The 26,048-nt window shown below is 38.1% G+C and overlaps 1 protein-coding gene and 1 non-coding gene across 9 annotated transcripts in view; both read left to right on the top strand.

Annotated features, from left to right (window-relative positions):
- Positions 1–26,048, top strand: part of USP48 (ubiquitin specific peptidase 48) — a 74,967-nt gene that overhangs the window by 16,439 nt on the left and 32,480 nt on the right. For 3 of the 8 annotated variants that reach the window (XR_009007950.1, XM_057544808.1, XM_057544803.1), the window contains exons 4-12: positions 7,682–7,809; positions 8,127–8,251; positions 8,741–8,849; positions 12,261–12,394; positions 13,004–13,086; positions 15,102–15,221; positions 21,507–21,686; positions 24,499–24,627; positions 25,317–25,466. Coding sequence is in view for 7 of the 8 variants with exons in the window: in XM_057544808.1 (XP_057400791.1) it covers positions 7,682–7,809; positions 8,127–8,251; positions 8,741–8,849; positions 12,261–12,394; positions 13,004–13,086; positions 15,102–15,221; positions 21,507–21,686; positions 24,499–24,627; positions 25,317–25,466 (1,158 nt within the window). In the remaining variant the exon portion in view is untranslated. The remainder of the gene's footprint in view (positions 1–7,681; positions 7,810–8,126; positions 8,252–8,740; positions 8,850–12,260; positions 12,395–13,003; positions 13,087–15,101; positions 15,222–21,506; positions 21,687–24,498; positions 24,628–25,316; positions 25,467–26,048) is intronic. The other 5 variants (XM_057544804.1, XM_057544805.1, XM_007175078.2 and 2 more) reach the window with 5 other exon arrangements.
- On the top strand, positions 10,687–10,820 carry LOC114236836 (small nucleolar RNA SNORA18). Its single transcript, XR_003622693.1, has one exon. It is a non-coding gene; the product is annotated as a small nucleolar RNA SNORA18 (small nucleolar RNA).

The following is a 26,048-nucleotide window of genomic DNA, read 5'->3' as shown; positions in this document are numbered from 1 at the left end:
CTGTACCATTTTTCTACGTTCCACATACATGCATTAACATACGATATTTGTTTTTCTCTTTCTGACTTACTTCACTCTGTATGACAGTCTCTAGATCCATCCACTTCTCAACAAATGACTCAATTTCGTTCCTTTTTATGGCTGAATAATATTCCATCGTATATATGTACCACAACTTCTTTATCCATTCGTCTGTTTTTTTTTTTTTTTTAATTTTATAGCTACTTTATTTATTTATTTATTTATTTTTGGCTGTGTTGGGTCTTCGGTTCGTGCGAGGGCTTTCTCTAGTTGTGGCAAGTGGGGGCCACTCTTCATCGCGGTGCGGGGACCGCTCTTCATCGCGGTGCGCGGGCCTTTCACTATCGCGGCCCCTCCCGTTGCGGGGCACAGGCTCCAGACGCGCAGGCTCAGTAGTTGTGGCTCACGGGCCCAGCTGCTCCGCGGCATGTGGGATCCTCCCAGACCAGGGCTCGAACCCGTGTCCCCTGCATCAGCAGGCAGACTCTCAACCACTGCGCCACCAGGGAAGCCCTCCATTCGTCTGTTGATGGGCATTTAGGTTGCTTCCATGACCTGGCTATTGTAAATAGTGCTGCAATGAACATTCGGGTGCACGTGTCTTTTTGAATTACGGTTTTCTCTGGGTATATGCCCAGTAGTGGGATTGCTGGGTCATATGGTAATTCTATTTTTAGTTTTTTAAGGAACCTCCATATTGTTCTCCATAGTGGCTGTATCAATTTACATTCCCACCAACAGTGCAAGAGGGTTCCCTTTTCTCCACACCCTCTCCAGCATTTGTTGTTTGTAGATTTTCTGATGATGCCCATTCTAACAGGAGTGAGGTGATACCTCATTGTAGTTTTGATTTGCATTTCTCTAATAATTAGTGATGTTGAGCATCTTTTCATGTGCTTCGTGGCCGTCTGTATGTCTTCTTTGGAGAAATGTCTATTTAGGTCTTCTGCCCATTTTTGGATTGGGGTGTTTGTTTCTTTGATATTGAGCTGAATGAGCTGTTTATATATTTTGGAGATTAATCCTTTGTCCGTTGATTCATTTGCAAATATTTTCTCCCATTCTGAGGGTTGTCTTTTCGTCTTGTTTATGGTTTCCTTTGCTGTGCAAAAGCTTTGAAGTTTCATTAGGTCCCACTTGTTTATTTTTGTTTTTATTTCCATTACTCTAGGAGGTGGATCAAAAAAGATCTTGCTGTGATTTATGTCAAAGAGTGTTCTTCCTATGTTTTCCTCTAAGAGTTTTATAGTGTCCAGTCTTATATTTAGGTCTCTAATCCATTTTGAGTTTATTTTTGTGTATGGTGTTAGGGAGTATTCTAATTTCATTCTTTTACATGTGGCTGTCCAGTTTTCCCAGCACCACTTATTGAAGAGACTGTCTTTTCTCCATTGTATATCTTTGCCTCCTTTGTCATAGATTAGTTGACCATAGGTGCATGGGTTAATCTCTGGGCTTTCTATCTTGTTCCATTGATCTATGTTTCTGTTTTTGTGCCAGTACCATATTGTCTTGATTACTGTAGCTTTGTAGTATAGTCTGAAGTCAGGGAGTCTGATTCCTCCAGCTCCATTTTTTTGCCTCAAGACTGCTTTGGCTATTCGGGGTCTTTTGTGTCTCCATACAAATTTTAAGATGATTTGTTCTAGCTCCGTAAAAAATGCCATTGGTAATTTGATAGGGATTGCATTGAATCTGTAGATTGCTTTGGGTAGTATACTCATTTTCAAAATGTTGATTCTTCCAATCCAAGAACATGGTATATCTCTCCATCTGTTGGTATCATCTTTAATTTCTTTCATCAGTGTCTTATAGTTTTCTGCATACAGGTCTTTTGTCTCCTTAGGTAGGTTTATTCCTAGGTATTTTATTCTTTTTGTTGCAATGGTAAATGGGAGTGTTTCCATAATTTCTCTTTCAGATTTTTCATCATTAGTGTATAGGAATGCAAGAGATTTCTGTGCATTAATTTTGTAACCTGCAACTTTACCATATTCATTAATTAGCTCTAGCAGTTTTCTGGTGGCAGTTTTAGGATTCTCTATGTATAGTATCATGTCATCCGCAAACAGTGACAGTTTTACTTCTTCTTTTCCAATTTGTATTCCTTTTATTTCTTTTTCTTCTCTGATTGCCGTGGCTAGGACTTCCAGAACTATGTTGAATAATAGTGGTGAGAGTGGACATCCTTGTCTCGTTCCTGATCTTAGAGGAAATGCTTTCAGTTTTTCACCATTGAGAATGATGTTTGCTGTGGGTTTGTCATATATGGCCTTTATTATGTTGAGGTAGGTTCCCTCTATGCCCACTTTCTGGAGAGTTTTTATCATAAATGGGTGTTGAATTTTGTCAAAAGCTTTTTCTGCATCTATTGAGATGATCATATGGTTTTTATTCTTCAATTTGTTAATATGGTGTATCACATTGATTGATTTGCGTATGTTGAAGAATCCTTGCATCCCTGGGATAAATCCCACTTGATCGTGGTGTATGATCCTTTTAATGTGTTGTTGGATTCTGTTTGCTAGTATTTTGTTGAGGATTTTTGCATCTATATTCATCAGTGATATTGGTCTGTAATTTTCTTTTTTTGTAGTGTCTTTGTCTGGTTTTGGTATCAGGGTGATGGTGGCCTCATAGAATGAGTTTGGGAGAGTTCCTTCCTCTGCAATTTTTTGGAAGAGTTTGAGAAGGATGGGTGTTAGCTCTTCTCTAAATGTTTGATAGAATTCACCTGTGAAGCCATCTGGTCCTGGACTTTTGTTTGTTGGAAGATTTTTAATCACAGTTTCAATTTCATTACTTGTGATTGGTCTGTTGATATTTTCTGTTTCTTCCTGATTCAGTCTTGGAAGGTTATACCTTTCTAAGAATTTGTCCATTTCTTCCAGGTTGTCCATTTTATGGGCATAGAGTTGCTTGTAGTAGTCTCTTAGGATGTTTTGTATTTCTGCGGTGTCTGTTGTAACTTCTCCTTTTTCATTTCTGATTTTATTGATTTGAGTCCTCTCCCTCTTTTTCTTGATGAGTCTGGCTAATGGCTTATCAATTTTGTTTATCTTCTCAAAGAACCAACTTTTAGTTTTATTGATCTTTGCTATTGTTTTCTTTGTTTCTATTTCATTTATTTCTGCTCTGATCTTTATGATTTCTTTCCTTCTGCTAACTTTGGGTTTTGTTTGTTCTTCTTTCTCTAGTTTCTTTAGGTGTAAAGTTAGATTGTTTACTTGAGATTTTTCTTGTTTCTTTAGGTAGGCTTGTATAGCTATAAACTTCCCTCTTAGAACCGCTTTTGCTGCATCCCATAGGTTTTGGGTCGTCGTGTTTTCATTGTCATTTGTCTCTAGGTATTTTTTTATTTCCTGTTTGATTTCTTCAGTGATCTCTTGGTTATTTAGTAACGTATTGTTTAGCCTCCATGTGTTTGTCTTTTTTACGTTTTTTTCCCTGTAATTCATTTCTAATCTCATAGCGTTGTGGTCAGAAAAGATGCTTGATATGATTTCAATTTTCTTAAATTTACTGAGGCTTGATTTGTGACCCAAGATGTGATCTATCCTGGAGAATGTTCCGTGTGCACTTGAGAAGAACGTGTAATCTGCCGTTTTTGGATGGAATGTCCTATATATATCAATTAAATCTATCTGGTCTATTGTGTCATTTAAAGCTTCTGTTTCCTTATTTATTTTCATTTTGGATGATCTGTCCATTGGTGTAAGTGAGGTGTTAAAGTCCCCCACTATTATTGTGTTACTGTCGATTTCCTCTTTTATAGCTGTTAGCAGTTGCCTTATGTATTGAGGTGCTCCTATGTTGGGTGCATATATATTTATAATTGTTATATCTTCTTCTTGGATTGATCCCTGGATCATTATGTAGTGTCCTTCCTTGTCTCTTGTAACATTCTTTATTTTAAAGTCTATTTTATCTGATATGAGTATAGCTACTCCAGCTTTCTTTTGATTTCCATTTGCATGGAATATCTTTTTCCATCCCCTCACTTTCAGTGTGTATGTGTCCCTAGGTCTGAAGTGGGTCTCTTGTAGACAGCATATATATGGGTCTTGTTTTTGTATCCATTCAGCCAGTCTATGTCTTTTGGTTGGGGCATTTAATCCATTCACGTTTAAGGTAATTATCGATATGTATGTTCCTATGACCATTTTCTTAATTGTTTTGGGTTTGTTTTTGTAGGTCCTTTTCTTCTCTTGTGTTTCCCACTTAGAGAAGTTCCTTTAGCATTTGTTGTAGAGCTGGTTTGGTGGTGCTGAATTCTCTTAGCTTTTGCTTGTCTGTAAAGCTTTTGATTTCTCCATCAAATCTAAATGAGATCCTTGCTGGGTAGAGTAATCTTGGTTGTAGGTTCTTCCCTTTCATCACTTTAAGTATTTCATGCCACTCCCTTCTGGCTTGCAGAGTTTCTGCTGAGAAATCAGCTGTTAACCTTATGGGGGTTCCCTTGTATGTTATTTGTCGTTTTTCCCTTGCTGCTTTCAATAATTTTTCTTTGTCTTTAATTTTTGCCACTTTGATTACTATGTGTCTCGGCGTGTTTCTCCTTGGGTTTATTCTGTATGGGACTCTCTGCGCTTCCTGGACTTGGGTGGCTATTTCCTTTCCCATGTTAGGGAAGTTTTCGATTATAATCTCTTCAAATATTTTCTCTGGTCCTTTCTCTCTCTCTTCTCCTTCTGGGACCCCTATAATGCGAATGTTGTTGCGTTTAATGTTGTCCCAGAGGTCTCTTAGGCTGTCTTCATTTCTTTTTATTCTTTTTTCTTTAGTCTGTTCCGCTGCAGTGAATTCCACCATTCTGTCTTCCAGGTCACTTATCCGTTCTTCTGCCTCAGTTATTCTGCTATTGATTCCTTCTAGTGTAGTTTTCATTTCAGTTATTGTATTGGTCATCTCTGTTTGTTTGTTCTTTAATTCTTCTAGGTCTTTGTTAATCATTTCTTGCATCTTCTCAATCTTTGCCTCCATTCTTATTCCGAGGTCCTGGATCATCTTCACTATCATTATTCTGAATTCTTTTTCTGGAAGGTTGCCTATCTCCACTTCATTTAGTTGTTTTTCTGGGGTTTTTTCTTGTTCCTTCATCTGGTACATAGCCCTCTGCCTTTTCATCTTCTCTGTCTTTCTGTAACTGTGGTTTTTGGTCCACAGGCTGCAGGATTGTAGTTTTTCTTGCTTCTGTTGTCTGCCCTCTGGTGGTTGAGGCTATCTAAGAGGCTTGATGGGAGGCTCTGGTGGTGGGTAGAGCTGACTGTTGCTGTGGCGGTCAGAGCTCAGTAAAACCTTAATCCACTTGACTGTTGATGGGTGGGGCTGGGTTCCCTCCCTGTTGGTTGTTTTGCCTGAGGCAACCCAACACTGGAGCCTACCCGTGCTCTTTGGTGGGGTTAATGGCAGACTCTGGGAGGGCTCACGCCAAGGAGAACTTCCCAGGACCTCTGCTGCCAGTGTCCTTATCCCCACGGTGAAACAGAGCCACCACTCGCCTCTGCAGGAGACCCCCCAACACCAGCAGGTACGTCTGGTTCAGTCTCCCCCAGGGTCACTGCTCCTTCCCCTGGGTCCCGATGCACACATTACTTTGTGTGTGCCCTCCAAGAGTGGGGTCTCTGTTTCCCCCAGTCCTGTCACAGTCCTGCAATCAATTCCCACTAGACTTCAAAGTCTGATTCTCTAGGAATTCTTCCTCCCTTTGCCGGACCCCCAGGTTGGGAAGCCTGAGGTGGGGCTCAGAACCTTCACTCCAGTGGGTGGACTTCTGTGGTATAAGTGTTCGCCAGTCTGTGAGTCACCCACCCAGCAGTTATGGGATTTGATTTTACTCTGATTGCGCCCCTCCTACCGTCTCACTGTGGCTTCTCCTCTGTCCTTGGACGTGGGGTGTCCTCCTTGGTGAAGTCCAGGGTCTTTCTGTCAATGATTGTCCAGCAGCCAGTTGTGATTCTGGTGCTCTCGCAAGAGGGAGTGAGAGCACGTCCTTCTACTCCGCCATCTTGGTTAATCTCTCGGGTATTGTGGTTTTAATATGTATCTTCAAGAGATGTGGTTTTTTTTGTTTTTGTTTTTAAATTTCTAAACACTTAGATTTTACCATTTCACCAAAGTCCTTAACCTTGTTCTCGGATAAGAGTGTGCATTTCTGGTGCTATTAGCGGACACAGTGCAGTGTAGTGAGAAGGGTTTGTGTTGGAAATGATGGGACTTGAGTTCTAGTCCCAGTTCCACTACTCCCTTATTTTACAGATAGGAAAACCAGCAGAGGCTAAGTTATTTAAGATCTCATGTAGTATCTAACCTGTAAAATAAGAAAGTTGGAGTAGATACAAACTTACCTGAAGGGCTTTTAACATCCTGTAAAGCCCCTGCACCCCAGGAAGTAAGATTTTTATCTTTATTTTACAAATGAACTATTGACTTCCTTTTCACAATTGGTGAGTCACAATTGGTAGTAAAGAGATAAACCATTCAGACCAATCAGGAGGCAAATTACAGGACGATTTGAACTGACAAAAAATTATTAATAGGAAATTAGAGTAATAGGGGAATTGGTTAGTAAGAATTAAAGAGGACTTGAAAAAACACAGATATAGCAGATGGGGGAGCAGCCACTACCCCAAGGGCTGAAAAAGAATACAGAAGGAGGAGTCCCACACCCCCACTGACCAGGCCTGAGATCCAGACCTCACTGGAGAAAGCGCTGCCTGCCCGAGCTCGCTGGATGGCCAAGAAGGTGCTGAGATGCCTCAGTGGGTTTTCTTGCTGGAAACTGTCCTCAGGGAGGTACTGGGCCTTGGAATCTCTTGCAGAGAGTGTCCAGGAGGTCATTCACAGGGTGGTCATTCAGGAGGAAATGCCTCACAAGAGGCATCCTACTGAAGCTACCAGAGGAGGTGCGGGGAGAAGCTGCTGGCCACTGCTGGCTGAGGGAGCCCACGGAGCCTGGTGAGACTCACAGTGGAACCCTGGAGCGCCCTCTACTGACAAGACTCAACTTTACACTAGCTGGCAAAGGAGGAATCTTTGCAGAGCAAGCAAAGAAAGGGTGGATTTGGAGCCGAGAGGCAATTAATCAATTAATCGATAACTGGCACAGAAGAGAATACACAAATCTTTTAGGGCTCTTGAGATTCATGCTTCCTATTTGCATACCTTCTCCGAACTCATTAAAACTTGAAACTAAATTTTAAGATTTTTAACAGTAAATTGTTATATTGTTCATTCAAGTTTGAATCAGTGTGCTTGAGATTGCTGTCATTTGCTCTGTTTGTGGCAAGTTCACATTAATGAGATTATATTAAAGATTTTGGCCATTTAATGCAAATAGTAAATACAGTGTATGGTTTTTATTACTGGATTGGATGTTTCGGTGTGATTTGACACTCTAGAAGCCATAGTCATGATTGCTATTGTTGTTGTAACATATGTATAGCCTCTTGCCTTTAGGGGATGCATATAGACAACCATGGCTGCCTCATGACTTCCAAAAGATGTGATTACTGATTTCTTTTAAAGTTTTAAAACTATAATAAAACATTATTATAGTTTGGATATAAGGGTGTTTAATTATAATTATGTTCTCATGTGAAGAGGAGTACATATTTTTAAAAAGTAGCAGTTTTTAAAAGAACAAACATTTCTTTAATAGATTATGAGCCTCAAACAATTTGTGAGCATCTCCAGTACTTATTTGCCTTGTTGCAAAACAGTAATAGGCGATACATTGATCCATCGGGATTTGTTAAAGCTTTGGGCTTGGACACAGGGCAGCAGCAGGTAAGAACCTTTTATTTTTTTTAAATATAAAAAGCATTCCTTACAACCTTTATCGAAAGAAATGAAGAAATTTTTAAAAATTAATTTTTTTCTATTTTATTTACTGTTCAGTATATTATACATTTTCCTTGATCTCATTTCTGAAAATCCATATGTGGGCACAAACTGATCCAGCATAGCTCTAGTCCTTGTTCCAAAATGCTAAGTTCAAAGTACAGATAGTTTCTGGATTATTTTACTTATTACTGTTTGTAACAGAACTTGAAAAGCAAAGTATGATTTTTTTTTCTTTTTATTAACCCAAACCTGTATTGTAGGATGCCCAAGAATTTTCAAAGCTCTTTATGTCTCTTTTGGAAGATACTTTGTCTAAACAAAAGAATCCCGATGTGAGGAACATTGTGCAACAGCAGTTCTGTGGGGAATATGCTTATGTAACTGTGTAAGTGTGTTTCCACTTTTTCATCATACATTTTATTCTAAGGCGGTTGCTTCTGTGTCTTCTAGTTCAGTTCCAGGTTATGGATTTAGTGGCCTATCATGGGACCTAAAGTATTTATAGTAATACGTTTCCATGGGAACATGTAAACAACTGACTAGATAATTGCAGTTGAACCCATCCAGGTGTTGGGAACTGTTTCTGGTTGAGCTCTTGCTGTTTATTTCATGGCTGTGGTCTGGGCTGAAAGCGTGAGACTGGAGCCTGCTGGAGTACTAAAAGTAAAACAACTCTTAAACTTCTTCCTAAGCATAAAATGCATGGCCTCATCAATCACTTTGTTTTTATTTTTTGAATATACATAGTGTAGATAATTTCTATAACAGAATTAAGGTAATAAATGCTTCTTTGTGTATTCCCAGGATGTAGTACAGTAGAACGTTATTGCTTTTCCCACTCTGATCTTAATTTTACCACTCTGCTTTATTATAGGTGCAATCAGTGTGGCAGAGAATCTAAGCTTTTATCAAAGTTTTATGAACTGGAGTTAAATATCCAAGGCCACAAACAGTTAACAGATTGTATCTCAGAATTTTTGAAGGTATTCAGATTTTGGCGTATATGTTGTTTCTGCTCATTAACACTATTCTGAATGTCTTTGATTTTATGAATAAATTCATCATTTCAACTTTTTCTACATATGAGTGTCTCTGTTTAATGATGTAGAAGAAACTTTGTAAATTATAAAGTATTGAAGTAGGCTGCATTTAAAATAATTTTTGACTGTTTCAGTTTGTTTTATATGTAGAGTTATGTATGTGCAAAAACTCGTGTGATTGGGGTGTAACAGAGTAAGAAAATGTAAGTGATGTTACCATAAGGTTAATTTACTTTTTCATTTAATGAGAACTAGAAAGTGTTGAATGCACATATTTTTTTACATCAAATATGGCCATTCTTCAGCCTCTCCACTCCATATCTGTGTGTGTGTGTGTGTGTTTATTTCGGCCACACCAGGCGGCATGCGGGATCTTAGTTCCCCAACCAGGGATTGAACCCGTGCACCGTGCATTGGGAGCGCGGATCCTTAACCACTGGACAGCCTGGGAAGTCCCTCTTTGTATATTTAGATTTATGCAGAGACAGGGAAATGGTTCCCCTTTGCTCGGAGTGGAAAAGTTGCTAAGAGGCAGCCTTTGTTATCATGTAGGAACAGACACATAGCATGGTATTGATAGGTGAGCTTATTATATAGCTTCCTTTCTTAAAATATTTTTGTACTTTTCCTCCTCCTTTAGCACAACCATTAGCATGCTTGAAGTTCTCATTTATTGGGTTCATTCAGCTAAATATTGAGTGCTTACTGGGTTCAGGCAGTGTTTCAGCTGTTGGGAATAACCATATGGAACAAAACAGACATTTTTGCCTTTAAGAAGCTTATAGTGATAGTGGTATGGGGACCAGTGACGGACAATAAAATAAATGGAAGTAAAACATCTAGTGTGTCAACTGTAATAAGGGCTGTGGAGAAAACTAAAGCAGGGAAGGGGCATGGAGAACGTGGAGTGTGATTGAAGGTGGAGTAGTGAGTCATCCAAGAATTGGGGAAAAGAGTGTCTGGGGCAGATGAAATAGCAAGTGTAGCGCATGAGACAAGAATGTGCCTGGTGGTTTGAGGAATAGCAGGGAGGTCAGTGTGGTTGAAACATAGGGAGGCTGATAGACGATGACATTGTGGAGGTAACTAAGGACCATATCAGACAGGGCCTGGTAGACCTTTGTTGGAAATCTGACTCTGAGTGAGATGAGATACCATGTAGGGCTGTATGCATAGGAGTGATGTAATCTGTTTCAACAGGATAACTCTGGTTGCTGTCTTGAGAATAGGCTGATGGTGGGGCAAGGGCAGACAGAAGGAGTTGATGGTGGCTAGGACCAAGGGTTAGCTGGAGAGGTGATAAGCAGTGTTTGGATATTTCAAAGTAGAGCTGATAAAATTGTAGATTGGATATGGAGAAAAAGAGGAGTCAGGGATTACTAAGGTTTTGTCCTGAGCAACTGGAAGAATAAAGTTGGCATAACTAAGATGTGAAGGAGTGTGGGAAGAGCAGGTTTGGCAGAGGAATTAGGAATTTGCAGTGGAGCATGTTAGATTTGATAGGTGTAGTTCAGGGGAGAAGTCAGGGCTTGATCAAATCACCAAGGGCATGAGAGGGATGAAGACCAAGGACTGAACCCTGGGACATTCAAACATTAAGAGATCAGAGAGACAGGGGAGCAGCTAGTCAAAGATGCTGAGGGGGATGTGAGTTGAGTAAATAGGCGAGTGTGGCTTCCTGGATCAAATGAATAAAGTGGTGGTACTAGTATTGTATTACTGTATTTATTGTCTTGTAGTGTAATCTGTACCAAAAAGCTGTTATGGAAACATAAAGGAAGTTGAGGTCTATCCCGATGGAGCCTTTTCTGTATACCTACAGCATTGGAAACGCCTCATAGAGTAACTGTGTGGTTTCCTTTACTCATAGAACTACCTGTTATATCTGTGGAAAGAACTAACTATAAGACAGTAGCTGCCAAGTAAACTGTGAAAAACCTAACAGTCAAACTTTTTTTTATCTTAGGTATTGGCATATCCCAACGATCTGTACTGTTGTAGGGTGTGATAGCTTAGGAATGAGTATGATTTGAACTTAATACAATTTTAGAGAGTGTCAAATTCAGAACCAGGCAGATCCATCTCCTGACCCTAAACATGGTCTTACAGTAAATTGCTTGAGGAAACTGGATCCCAAAGGTTACAGGTGGGGAATTTTGAAATGTGTCTGTATTCCATTGGAGATCAAAGAAGCCCAACTAAAAGAATTGTGGACTGACTGACATGACAGCTGTGGATTGAGCAAAACTTCTTTTTGAAAGGGCTATCTTATCTTAAAGATTATGACTTTGGAGATTATCACTAAAATAATCACTAAGGTGATTGACAGTGGAAAGAATCAGAACATGTGAAATTCCTTAAAAATTTATTGACTTAAATAATTTTGCCTATGTTACACATAATAAAAAAAACCCTTTACACTTTGTGCAGAAAGTCAGCATAAAAAAAAAAAAGAAACATAAAGAAAAAATTTAAAAAGAAACCACCATTAGCTCTAACATTGTGTTTTTCTGCACTCTTAGTTTTGCGTCATGAATGTGGTTCAGTAACTTTAACTGTGTGTGTGTGTGTGTTTGAAATTTGTATATATAATTTCATATTCATTGCCCATATGTAGTTTCCGCCCATTTTCACTGTTTTAAAATTAATTTTGCTGCATCAAAGTACCTATGATTTCTTTTTTTAATTTTATTTATTTATTTATTTATTTATTTATTTATTTATTTATTTATGGCTGCGTTGGGTCTTCGTTGCTGCGCGCGGGCTTTCTCTAGTTGCGGTGAGCGGGGGCTACTCTTTGTTGCGGTGCGTGGGCACGAGCTTCTTATTGCGGTGGCTTCTCTTGTTGCAGAGCACAGGCTCTAGGTGCACAGGCTTCAGTAGTTGTGGCTCGCGGGTTCTAGCGTGCAGGCTCAGTAGTTGTGGCGCACGGGCTTAGTTGCTCGAAGGCATGTGGGATCTTCCCAGACCAGGGCTCGAACCCGTGTCCCCTGCATTGGCCGGCGGATTCTTAACCACTGCGCCACCAGGGAAGCCCCTTATGATTTCTTTTTTAAACCTACTTCCTTACAGTTCCCAGAATTGGGATTATCAGGAGAAAAGATCTAAAGCCAAGTACTTTAAAATCATACATTTTGGAAAGAGAAACATCAGTTTTAAATCATTGTATACAAATTAATGTCACTGCTAAGCTAATACAATCTTATGTGTCCTTCGTTATTTATAATAACTTGATCTTAAAGAGCTTGAATAGAAGCTATTAACTAAAATGAAATTATAATGTGCATCGTAGGGTTGATCACTTGAAAAAAATCTTTTCTTTTTTTTAAACTAATGTGTCTTATTCCTGATCAGGAAGAAAAATTAGAAGGAGACAATCGATACTTTTGTGAAAACTGTCAAAGCAAACAGAATGCAACAAGGAAGATCCGACTCCTTAGTCTTCCTTGTACTCTGAACTTACAGCTAATGCGTTTTGTCTTTGACAGGTAAATATGTGCATGTCGTAGTGTTTGTTGCTCACTGTGGACTAGTATGTACAGATTTTACCATAGATAAGATAGTAAAATGCTTATAATTTGAAACTCAAGATTTGGGGATGAAAGTTACAGCCTGTCATAATTAAGAACTAGAAAAATAGAGAATCCTTATTTTTTATTCTGAAAAATTATTAAAAACTGCCAAGGAAAAGCAGACATTTAGGTAGGAACTGAATTTCCTTGACATTCTGTATTATTGTATAAGGACTTGAGTAAATTTTCTACTCACTACAGTACATCCCCCATTCCCATGGAGATAGAGCAGGCAATTTCTTTTTCACATGTGCATTTCTTCTGTAAAGCAGGAACATGTATGGTTTCCTTTGTAATAAAATTAAAACTTCTGGAAATGTACTGTTTGGAATTAGCACTTTAAATTCATACCTTTTAGGTTGTTGATTATTTATTGCCCAATTCTAAAACAGTATTATGTTTTGAGCAAGATTGCTAAATGAAATCTACCTAGCTGCTATCCAGTTTATTAAAATACCAGTAGAGCTTATACATTGTTTTATGGTTGTTTTAAATATAAATATAATTAGCTTTCTTCTTGGTTAGGCAAACTGGACATAAGAAAAAACTGAATACCTACATTGGCTTCTCAGAAATTTTGGATATGGAGCCTTATGTGGAACACAAAGGTAATATTTTTACCAAGCAGTGATAATTATAATGCTCAGAGACGAACTTGTGATCTACTTGTGTTGAGTACAGAGTAGCATTTTACTGCTAAATTTTATTTGCTAATCTTTGAGAACAAAGGCATTTTAGGTGAGCCGATATGTTACTTTCATTTTCTCTGAGTGAGTACATAACAAAGATTAGATGGTTCATGGATGTATATTGGGGTTGGCCAAAATGTTCGTTCACGGAAAAACCCGAACAAACTTTTTGGTCAACCCAGTATATAATTAATGGTATAAAAGAATAAAAAATGAAAAATACTTCGCTGTTCCTGTACTCAAGGCTTGTTACCTTAGCCTCAATACCGTATCTGTAATTCCTCGTAAAATTAAGGGTCTCCAAGCTGCCTCCATTCACGTTTTTAAAAAACATTTTATCAAAAACATTAGATGGCCTATTTCTAATATTTATGCTATAATTATATATATGACCACTGATAAGTTGTAGGATGTTATGACAGAGTCACTAATAACTTACTCTTTTTTTTCTTTTGGTAGTCTTCATCTTACCAAACAGAATGATTCTTGTTAGAGAGAAGAAACATCTTGCCCTTTGTTTCTCCTGCCCTTACTGGACAGACCATTTTGCTTCTCTTTTAAGATTGACCTTAATGTTTGTGAAATTTTTAATACAGAAATTATATCATAAACTCTGTCTCCGTAAAAAGGTTCTGGTGGCAGCTTATAAATAGAAGCAAGCCATAAAATAAAACCTTCAACAGAAATGATTGGGGAGTTTGGGGGAAGTGATGTGATAAATATTTAAGCCTTAAAATGTATGGTGCTCTCTAATCAGTACTGGAGTTTAAAATTTACACCTGTGGAAGAAGGAAACTATTGTAGATGTTGCTGCTGGCCTTTGTTACTATTATATTTGGCTGAATGAATAAACTTAGCAGTAGTTCACTTTACGTAGTAGTTTGCTTCCTGCCTCCTTGTTTAGGTAATTATTTGAAATTAGAGAAGCCTGATGGCTTAGTGGTTTCTCAGGGTCAGAAACTTAGGAGATGTAAAAGTATTCCTTTCCTTTTTTTTTTTTTTTTTTTTGGCTGCGCTGTGTGGCTTGTAGGATCTTAGTTCCCCGACCAGGGATTGAACCCCAGGCCACTGCAGTGAAAGCATCCAGTCCTAACCCTGGACCACCAGGGAATTCCCAAATTATTCTTTTCCTTGACTCCAGTGTATGATTTTGAATAGTTCTTATTGTTATTCAATTTATTATATATTTGTCCAATTTATACTGTAAAGAAAACCTTTGACCATAATAGGTCAAAAAAGCTGTATATATAATTTTAGTATGTTGGATTACTAAGTAATTTTTAATTAGTGAAATAAAAATTCTTATTTTAGAATTGTTAGCTATGACTGGTAAAATTAATCCAGTAGTTTGTAGTTATAGACCTGTTCACACCCTTTTGTAATGTTTGTTATACAAATGTATTACCTCATATAGGTAGAATACTAGAAACAAATTAACTTGTTATAATTGCACAAGGTTCATTCTAGATAATTAGGAAAATTCAGAAAGCATAAAGAAGAGTTATAAATAAGAGCCACTTGTAATTCTATCACCCAGATAACCAGTATTTATATTTTCCTAAATTCTTATTCATATGTGTCTACACACACATATCCATACAAAGTGGAAAAGATAGATCTAAAAGATGATCTGTTTTTGAAAGGAGAATTCATTTGCTTCTTTAGCGAACCTGCAGATACACAGAGATATGTAGACAGAGGGATTCTCATACCTTGAACATTTAGCAGCTTACCCTCTAACTCAACTCCTGCCATATTTCTTGGGGATTTTAATACCCCTGTAGACCATTTTAAGAGTCTGAATAAAATTCATAGAATTTTAGAAGAAACCAATTACATTTAAAGATTTTTGTTGATGTGGATCATTTTTGAAGTCTTTATTGAATTTGTTACAATATTGCTTCTGTTTTATGTTTTGGTTCCTTGGCCACGAGGCACGCGGGGTCTTAGCTCCCCACCAAGGATCGAACCCGCACCCGCACCCACTGCATTGGAAGGCGAAGTCTTAACCACTGGACTGCCAGGGAAGTCCCAGAAACCAATTACATTTAAATGTAGTTATCAAAATACTGAGACAAATTTGTAATACAGTAATATAGGTGCAAACCAAAGAACAGGTTCCAGTGGTCAAAACCACTGTTAATTCTTAAGTTGATGAGTATAATAAATTGATAAGTATAAAATCAGGTTATCTGCAACAATGGTAATGTGATAATGAAAACCGTGATGTCTATTGGTAATAGAGTCACAGTTACTGCTAATACTTCTGTGGTTTATTGTCTTCATTAATAATTTAGGGAATACTACTAAGTATCACTGTTGTAGACAGTCTTCAACTGACCTCATTAACAACTTCTCTCCTTAAGTGATTTTGTCTTTCACTCTGCCTCAGCCCTTCTGAGGGTCATAAGCTACCTTGTTCTTCCATAGTTTAAGTTTCATACATCTTATTCCATCCTATTTTTCCTCTTAAAATTATAAAATGTAACACATTCATCGAAGTTAAAATACAAAAATGTATGGCTCAGAGAATTATCACAAAGTGAATATCTTCATGAGTACCACCCAGGTCAAGAAAGAAAACATTCCCATTACTCCAAAGATTCCTGTGTGCCCCTCCCAGTTGCAATCTCCTTCCTCCTGAAATATAGCCAGTAATCTGACTTATATGGCAATCACTTTTTTATTTTTTTGCTTTAGCGTTTTACCGTGTAAGCTTGTACCCCTAAACGTTATAGTTTAGTTTACCCTTTTGCCTCCTGGGATATAGCCAGACGAAATCTAACCCATCATTAAATCTTAATCTGCCTCCTCTGCTCCTTCATCTGGGCCATTGATCACTGGAGAAAAACACCACAGGTGTGTCTGTCTGTCTTCTTAACCTTTTTATTTTGGAGAATTTCAAATTTATATGAGAAAATCCAATCTGACAGTTTTGATCTTTTAACTGGATCAGTTCATCTATTTACACTCCTAATTCCTCTAATTCAGATTTACATCACTTTTTATAGTTCCCTGTCACTTGCATATATTTTCAAGTTTCTCATTTCTCTAAACATAGAAAGCCCAGTTTTATAATCCATGACTGACATTGGTGGAATATTATTCAGGTTTATTTTTGCTGTCTGATTTGGTTATTTTAATGTTGCCATGTCTTCCGTACCTGGTTATCTCTGGAAAATTTTTATTTTTTATTTTTGCCGCACTGCATGGCATGTGGGATCTTGTTCCCTCACCAGGGATCGAACCCATGTCCCCTGCAGTGGAAGTGCAGAGTCTTAACCACTGGACCGCCAGGGAAGTCCCTGGAAAATTTTTTACGGGGATTCACTTAGGGCTGGGATGAAGCCACCTCCTTCAGAGAGACCTCAGGTTTCTTTCTGCCAGTCACCTGGGGTCCCTACTAGTTAGGTATCATCACAGATCAAGTTCACTGCTTGAGGTTCCCTTGCTCACTCACGCTATAAGAACCCGGCCAATTTAACACCATGACACTTCCCCCCATTCTCTTTCTGTTGCTCTGCTCAGGGTTAAGGAGTTTTCTTTAGGTTCCCTGAGGTTGGGGAGTGGAGAGGTTGTTTCTTCCCTGGGGTTGGGAGTGGAGAGGTTGTTTCTCGTTCACCTTTTCCATGAAGTGATTGGGAGAGTGCAGTGTAGTAGAAAGAAGAGTGGGTAGGTGAGTCTAGGTAAGCCGTAAAACGTGGAGTGTGGAAGTGCTCACCTGGTGGGTACAACCTGGGCTGGGCTGTTTGCTGTTACTATTTTGTTCTTTCAGTGATTAACCTGGAAATTATAACATACCTAACTCTTAAAGTTAACAACTTTACCCTCTGAAAACAGTACAAAGACCTCAAACCACTAGGAAATCGATATTCTCCTAAGTTGTTTATTGTTTTCATATGTGTTTTAGTTCTACCTTAAAAAAAAAAAAAAAGGGCTTCCCTGGTGGCGCAGTGGTTGAGAATCTGCCTGCCAATGCAGGGGACACGGGTTCGAGCCCTGGTCTGGGAAGATCCCACATGCCGCGGAGCAACTGGGCCCGTGAGCCACAATTACTGAGCCTGCGCATCTGGAGCCTGTGCTCCGCAACAAGAGAGGCCGCGATAGTGAGAGGCCCGCGCACCGCGATGAAGAGTGGCCCCCGCTTGCCACAACTAGAGAAAGCCCTCACACAGAAACGAAGACCCAACACAGCCATAAATAAATAAATTAAAAAAAAAAAAAAAAAAAAAAACATATACGGGGAATCCCCTGCTGGGGGCCTGGGTTCGATCTCTAGTTGGGGAAGTAAGCTCCTGCAAGTCTCTTGGTGTGGCCACAGCTCGCTCTCTCTCTCTCTCTCTCTCTCTCACACACACACACACACACACACACACACACACACACACACACACACACCCACCCCCCCCATAGGATGCCTTATTAATCTGTAGAACTATTGGTGTTAGTTTACCTACCTCCTTTGTTTATCATTCCTTTTAATATTCTAGACCTTCCATCTGGAATCACTTTTTTTTTTTTTAAAGGAATTCCTTTATTTATTTAGTAATTTTTGCTTGTGTTGGGTCTTAGTTTCTGTGCGAGGGCTTTCTCCAGTTGCGGCAAGCGGGGGCCACTCTTCATCGCGGTGCGCGGGCCTCTCACTATCGCGGCCTCTCTTGTTGCGGAGCACAGGCTCCAGACGCGCAGGCTCAGTAGTTGTGGCGCACGGGCCTAGTTGCTCTACGGCATGTGGGATCTTCTCAGACCAGGGCTCGAACCCGTGTGCCCTGCATTGGCAGGCAGATTCTCAGCCACTGCGCCACCAGGGAAGCCCCTGGAATAACTTTTTAAAATACAGAATTAAGTTTGTAAAAATGCCTTTAGTAAGGGTCTGTTGGTATCAAGTTATTTTCAGCATACTGTCTGGAAGTATCTATTTATTTCTTGTTGTGAAATTTACTCTAAGGATTAACAGTTATTTTCACTCAGTACAATTAGAGATTCTGTTGTCTTAGGACTTCCTTTGTTGCTGTTGGAAAGTTGGTTGTGGTTTAATTCTTCTTTCTTTATAGGTGACCTGTTTTATTTTGTCTGATTTTGAAGATCTTTTGTCTGTTTGTTTTTGTTTTGGTGTTTTGCAGCGCCACTGTGCCCTGTTTGGGTTGAATTTTCGTGTATTTATCCTCCCTAAAGGATAAATTTCTCAACCATTATGTCTTAAAATTTTTTCTCTTTTCCATTCATTCATCTCTCCTGGAATTACATTAGTCACGTATTAAGATTTTAACTTTGCCATCCATGTCTCCTAACTCTTGCTTTGTCCTGCATTCTACATAACTTTTTTCAGGTCTGCCTTCTACTTTAATGATTCTCTATTTAGGCAAACCTAATCACGTTGTTAAAGCTTGCGTAGAGTTTTGACTTTCAGTTATTGTAATTTTCATTTCTAGAAGCTTGATTTGGTTCTGTATCACATCTTACTTTCATTTTTTATAATCTCTTATTCCTTACTTTTAGTTTTTTATTCTATCATTTATTTCTTTAAACATAACGTTCTACTTATTTTTACTTTTTCCAGTAACTGAGATGAAAAACTTCATGGGTTTTTTATCTGTTGTTTCCTGCTTCTCAGTTATAGTGACTTGTGTCCTTTGTGTTTTGTTGTGTTTGTGTGTGTTTATGTGTATGTTGGACTGAATTCATATTCCTTAGAACTGTCACTCATTCTAGGACCACGTCAAACTAAACTCTTGGCTTGAGGTTTTTCTGTCTTCCTAGGTAGTATGAATTCTTTTTTTTTTTTTTTTTTAATTTTTATTTATTTATTATTTATTTATTATGTTTATTTTTGGCTGTGTTGGGTCTTCGTTTCTGTGTGAGGGCTTTCTCCAGTTGCGGCGAGTGGGGGCCACTCTTCATCGCGGTGCGCGGGCCTCTCACTATCGCGGCCTCTCTTGTTGCGGAGCAGAGGCTCCAGACGCTCAGGCTCAGTAGTTGTGGCTCACGGGCCCAGTTGCTCCGCAGCATGTGGGATCTTCCCAGACCAGGGCTCGAACCCGTGTCCCCTGCATTGGCAGGCAGATTCTCAACCACTGCGCCACCAGGGAAGCCCAGTATGAATTCTTGGTTGAAATATTCATGAGGGCTAGATTCTTAAAAACTTGCAACAGATATTTGTTTTTTTCCTCACTCCAAGAGTCAAAGTATAAGGCAGATAATTTTTTCCTACTATTTCCTCTGCAGGGTAGGTTCATTTCTCCGTATTTCTTAAACTGAAGAACCCTAGTTTCACCATGTGAGTCCTCTTCTAGACTCCTCACCTTTTAAGGATCTTAGCTTTGATCTCTGGTCCCAGAAACCTCTTAAATGTGAAAAAAACAGTTGAAGTTGATAGTTTCACCTAATACTCTCAGGAGGAAATTGGTTTCATTTTCCTTAACCTCCCTAGCTTCCTGCCTTCACATAGTATTTGGCTTCTGAGAATTCTTCATTTGTTGCCAGATGATCATTGCATCTTAAAAGATTTTAAAGTATTTTTATCTTAGTATTTTAAATTTATTTTCAGCTGGGGTGGGTTAGATGGGCTTTGCTTCAGGTATTAATCTGCATTACCGTGTCCCCCACTGAGCTAAAAGAATGCAGGACTTTGTCATTTCAGTCAGCTGCTGTATTCTCCATGCCTAAAGCAGTGTCTAGGATGTTTATTATTTGTTGAATGAGTGACTGGCTGGCTATACCTTTATGACTGACTTCTTGCAGTTTTAAGGAAATTAGTGATGAAACAGATATGTGTGCAAAGATTTTTATGACAAAGGTAATTATTTAATGGCCATAAAATGCTACCAGTTTAAATGTCCAGCAGTGAGGGAGTGGTTCAATATAATGTGGTACTTGTATATAGTCACTATAAATAATTTTCAGAAGAATATTTAATGATGTGGAAAGATGTTAATGATATATTTGTTAGAAAAAAATCTATAAGTTTCAGTATTAATAGTGGTTATGGCTGTGTTGTAGGATTGCTGATGAATTTGTTTTCTAATTTTTATTAATAAAATGTGTAGTAGCAGTGATTGCTTTAAATACAATTTCCTCCCTATAATTGGTTTAAGTTTAGAATGTTTAAAAGATTTTTTTCAAACTTAAAAATATTTTATCTTAAAACGTAAATGTTCATTCATTTGCTGATATTTTGATGTATGGATAAAGCCTTCTCTTCTTGCATAAACCATGTGCATAGTAGATAGGCTGTGATATGTAGGTTTTGTTTATTTATTTTAATTTATTTATTATTTATTTTTGGCTGAGTTGGGTCCCCGTTGCTGCGTGCGGGCTTTCTCTAGTTGCTGCAAGCAGGGGCTACTCCTCATTGAGTTGCGCAGGCCTCTCATTGTGGTGGCTTCTCGTTGAGGACCACGGGCTCTAGGCGCGCGGGCTTCAGTAGTTGTGGTATGCGACTTCAGTAGTTGTGGCTTGCGGGCTCTAGAGAGCAGGCTCAGTAGTTGTGGCGCACGGCTTTCATTGCTCCGCAGGATGTAGGGTCTTTACGCAGCAGGGATCGAACCCGTGTCCCCTGCATTGGCAGGTGGACTCCCAACCACTGCGCCACCAGGGAAGCCCCGGTTTTGTTTATTTAAAGTGGAATAGTTAATAAGTTAAAACACTTATAAAGAAATCTGAGTGCAGAACCCAGTCTAGATTTTTATTGTTTCTTTCTCTGTATTTTCTATTTGTCTTGTCTACACCAATTTTTTTTTCCCCCTCTTTTGGCCGTGCCACGAGGCTTGTGGGATCTTAGTTCCCTGACGAGGGATCAAACCCACGTCATCGGCATTGAAAGCGCCGAGTCCTAACCACCAGTGAATTCCCTTGTCTACACCTATTTTGAAAGCAATTTTCCTTAATGACTTATCTCCAATTTTTAAAAAACATTTTTCTTTTTTCTAGAAACAATAGCTTTTTAGTTTTGCACTCAAATCTTATTAGTTTGTGTGTAGTTAATTTTTGTAATAAGTTGGAAAATATGAACAACTGATTCTTGGTAAGCATATGGCTCAGCCTGTTAATGCAGAACAGAAAGTATACTGCAGAATAGCTTCGTAACCCTGAGTGCCCAGAATGCCGTAGCTTTCCACCTGTATATTTTGCAGAGGGAATGGAGAGTTGATACAGTGAGCTGCTTAAAACAATGCCTGCTACATTATTTTATGAGACTAAATTCTTTAAATCTTAGGTGACATATTTTGAACTCTGTCAGATGCATAAAGAATTGTAATCATTACAATTCAAGCTTAGGATATAAGAAGAAATAATGTTATCCAAAATTTCTTTCATTTTTCCCCTTTCTCCTTCCCTAGGTGGGTCCTATGTGTATGAACTCAGTGCAGTCCTCATACACAGAGGAGTGAGTGCTTATTCCGGTCACTACATTGCCCATGTGAAAGATCCACAGTCTGGTGAATGGTATAAGTTTAATGACGAAGACATAGAAAAGATGGAGGGGAAGAAATTACAACTAGGGATTGAGGAAGATCTAGGTAAAACCTTTAAGTTGTGAGTGCCCTTTTAAAATATAATTTTTTTTTTTTACCAGAAATGTTTGTGATAAATTATTATGGCCCAAGATTGTTATGGGCTATCAAGGCTATTTGCATTTCTTAAACACATGAAATCTCTGAACATCTTTTATAGCAATGCTTGAATTTTTTTAAAAAATGATTTTGCTCCAGAGATGGTTTCCATAATGTCATGTTTTCAGTACAGTTTGAAGGCACAAATTTAATTTTCAATTAACAGGTTAATTGTGGGCAGCTAGGGAAGAGGATGGTGAGTATTAAGCTAAAAATTATGAGTAGTAGATGTAATATAGTAGGATTTGTAGTCCTTTTCTCTGGGTCAGGACATTTATTTTGGGGAAATAAGTACAGCAGGGGAACTTTGTTCCCTGAGCAATGTCTACCCCTCTCTGTTAAGTATCTTACTCTGTCCCTAGAGTGTGGAGCAGTGCCTCTGTGGGGAATCAGCTGCTTGCTGTTTTGTAGTAATGAGGTCTGCTGTAAATGATACCTCCTGAAATAGTATTATTCTAGTATGTAGCTCTCATCATCTCAGTTTTCGTGGGCTACATACCCATTTATTGTCTAATGGAGTGTGCAGTTCTTCCAATAGGAGCCATCTTGGCTGAGGTTCTCATCACTTTCTTACCGTGTTTGTCATTTTGGGGTGAGGCTCAGACAATGGGATGCAAAAAGAGAAAAGGATTGGGAATAGGTGTGTGTCTCCTGCTGCCCTTCTTTCTTAAAGGATCAGTACCACTTTCCCAAGGTGGAGTAGCATGGCAGTTGAGGTTGGCTTTCAAGGAAGGCATGGGGAATCTTGCTGCAGATATCCATGTGGTGGCTATATCCTTGTAATTTGAAGAAGTATTTTCTATTTTTTTATGTATACCATTTTTATTCATCAATTATACCTCAGTAAAGCTTGAAAAGAGAAAGTGGGAGGTGTGCTGGGCTTGCCTGCTCTGAGTAGCGCTCAACCCAGGCTTGATGCTGGAAGTATTTTCTAATTTTAAATCACATTTTACACATGTAGCAGTCTTGCTCCCACTTTACCTAAGTAATACTTAGGCTCTTAACATTTGCTTGTATTTTTTCTTATCGTGATATTCTTACTAGGAACAAAATTGACATGTAGCTTTAAATTGTGAATAAAATTCGGCTTTATTTGACTGTTCTTTACTGAGGTTTATTTGATCTGTTTCATTTTAGTGAGAAAATTGTAGGATTAAAAGCATTATTAAGGCTCTCCTGTCTTCTACATATAGGTAGTCCTAAATTTTAAAACAGTTCAATAGAAAGAGACTCTACGTGTATGAGGATCCCATTCCATTGTTTTAATGCCTCTCATTATATGCAGCTTACATTGTTCCTTTTATCTATTTTATCAAAAATAGAAAATACTTATTCATTAAATTCCATTAGTCATTCATTACTATATTATCTTGTGAACTTCTATGAATCATTTTATATTCCATCTTATACAAATTAATGAACATCTTAAATCTTAATTTTTTAGTTAGAAATGACCAACGTCTTTTCTTTGTATACATGCTCCTGAGGTTTTTAATTCCCTATGACTGTGGTCTTTAAACTTATTTGCTTCTGTAGTCCCTATAAGAATATTGAACAACTTTTGTATTTCATTGCACATTTTAAAATCCAACATTTTTCATTGTAAATTTAAGTAGCTTCAAATAATGTAACTTCTGACAAATTATAAATATTGAAACTTTAAACTGCAGCATTACTGTTGTATCCAAATGAAATTACATAACATATAGATTCCATACATCCACATCATCCTTTTCAGAGTTACATGAACTGATCTTTTTTTATGGCAGGATTTTTTTTTTCTTTAATGTTTCCTTTTTCTCCTATACTAGTGTTTCCATTACACTGACCCTATAGAATTTCATTCTAATGGAATATACTAAGTTTTCTGTAGCTATAAAGCTCTGAATAGTTAGAAAGTACTTCTGGATTGAGTGTTTTTTTTTTTTTTTTAAATGAAACTATATAATTGATCAAACCAATGTAAGTGTGTTAGAAATTTTTAAAAATTGAACACAGCAGAATTTTACTGTAAACATATTTTTTGGTGAGATAAGACTTTTTTGGCACAGGTAAGAGGTTATATCTTTCTTTTGTAAAGTGGGAGACAGATGACTGAAAGGAGAGGTGGAAACCATCAGTGAAACCTGAACAATTTTAGAAAAATACATTGTCAATTGAGGATCTGGTAATTGATTTCCTCAGAACTATCCATGACCTCCTACCCATTGGAAGGTTATACTGGGATAATCAGACTCAATTTGAAGATCACCTTCATGTGATATATGTGCCATGTAAAACACTAATGTTTTCCACTTGCTTCTGAATTTATAGAGATTAGTGGCTAATCTTAGCATTTTATTTCAGTTTTTTCAAGAACATTCCATTTTATTTCTTTGCACAATTAAGTCTGGATTTATTTTTGTAATTTAAGATCGACAGTAAAATTAACTCATAATAGTTTGTGTTTTTTTTTTTTTTTTTCCTGGTTCAGGTTTGTCATTGTGAAAAATAATAGTTTCTTTTCAGCTTTTAAAAATGGAATATGGCAGGCAATGCGGGTTAGTAACTTGTTTAAAAAATTTGTCCAGCCTGCTAAATTTTTATCGCCTTTTAATGTATCTTGAGTTTGTATTTTAGGAATTGTTTTCTATAACCCTCCCCCTTCCCCTCCCCTGCAAAAGAATGAATAAACTCTAGGCATTCTAATTTAGTCATCTTTTGATTTCTCTTACCTCAGCAGAACCTTCTAAATCCCAGACACGTAAACCCAAGTGTGGCAAAGGAACTCACTGCTCTCGAAATGCGTACATGTTGGTTTATAGACTACAAACTCAAGAAAAACCCAACACGACTATTCAGGTACCAGGTGAGCAATTTTCCAGGATTACATAAGGCAAATATTTTAGAATACCGTGCTCAAAGGTCAATGACGAGAACGGATTGCTTTTATCTATTATGGTAGGTTGGTTGCGTCTGGTAAATGGTGAAAGTGTATATAATCACAGATTTGCTTTAAAGTGGTGAGTTTTTATGATAAAGGAGGCTTTAACAGAACTATTCCACTGACTGCCCCTAAAGAAAAGCAAAAGCAATTAAAAAAAATTCCTGTGGATTATAAAGATGAATTTAAAGAGCAATTTGGTTCTGTTTTGTTCAGTTTGTAAAGCAGTTTTGGGCTTTAGCCAGTTATAAATTTTCTAGATTTAATATAAAAAAGGAAGAGCTGCTGCTTGGCTGAAGGCAGTCGTCAGTTGTCATCTTACCTAAAACCGTGCTGTGTTCTGTCTGTGGCACCACCTGTTTTGCATGGTGTTTCTGACCCATTTGATGCTTCCAGTTGGCTGATGATGGCATGGAGAATCGGGTAGGGGAACCCCCCGGTATTTATTCCAGGGGCTGTCTTCAGTTTTACTTCTGCCTGCAGGTTGTAGGGAGACCATAGTAGGATGTTGCCACCAAAATCTTAGCCAGTATTTGTTGTAATTTACAAATCAGCATGGTTCTTTGTCTTTGAAAAACAGGATAAAGGTTCTTGTGTCTTTCTGTTCTGAATAGCCTTTCTTCAAGAGCTGGTAGATCGGGATAATTCCAAATTTGAGGAGTGGTGTATTGAAATGGCCGAGATGCGTAAGCAAAGTGTGGATAAAGGAAAAGCAAAGCATGAAGAAGTTAAGGAGCTGTACCAAAGGTTACCTGCTGGAGCTGGTCTGTAAGATAGTCTGGGACAGCGCTGTTGCCATTAAGTGCCTTGTTTCTTTTATGTTCACAGACGTGTATGAACAAACTTTCCCCTGCCCTTTCTTATTTATAACCCGTTAATGCCAGCTTGTGCACTATACAATTACTATGTAAACCAACAGTAACTTAATGTGTAGCATTCCGTATAATTTTCATTATCATGTACTTTTAAAAATGGGAAGCTCTTAATAAATTATGAGGTTTAGGTCAGCACTCTGCATATATAACTCTTGTAGATATTTCTAATTTGTGAGACATGAACTTGTTTTTAAAAGAAAAATCTGATTGGGCTACTATGGAAGCAACTCGCCTAATCTATTTCCTTGTGTACTTTGTGCCCTAACAGTATTAACAGGCATTCTTTTATATGAGTACTATTTTTATGATACTGTTAGATTATTTTGAAATTTAGTATCAAATATTCTAAGAATAGGAAAGCTTTCTGCTGACCCCTAATTTCTTAAGAATTATCCCACACAGTCCAGCTCATTCCTTTACTGTGTATGTTTATTCAAGTTTATCTAATGCCTCAAAAAGGAAACCTCAACT

This window comes from Balaenoptera acutorostrata, chromosome 1, assembly GCF_949987535.1.
Source record: "Balaenoptera acutorostrata chromosome 1, mBalAcu1.1, whole genome shotgun sequence".
Lineage (NCBI taxonomy): Eukaryota > Metazoa > Chordata > Mammalia > Artiodactyla > Balaenopteridae > Balaenoptera > Balaenoptera acutorostrata.
This window is presented reverse-complemented; position numbering and strand designations above follow the sequence as displayed.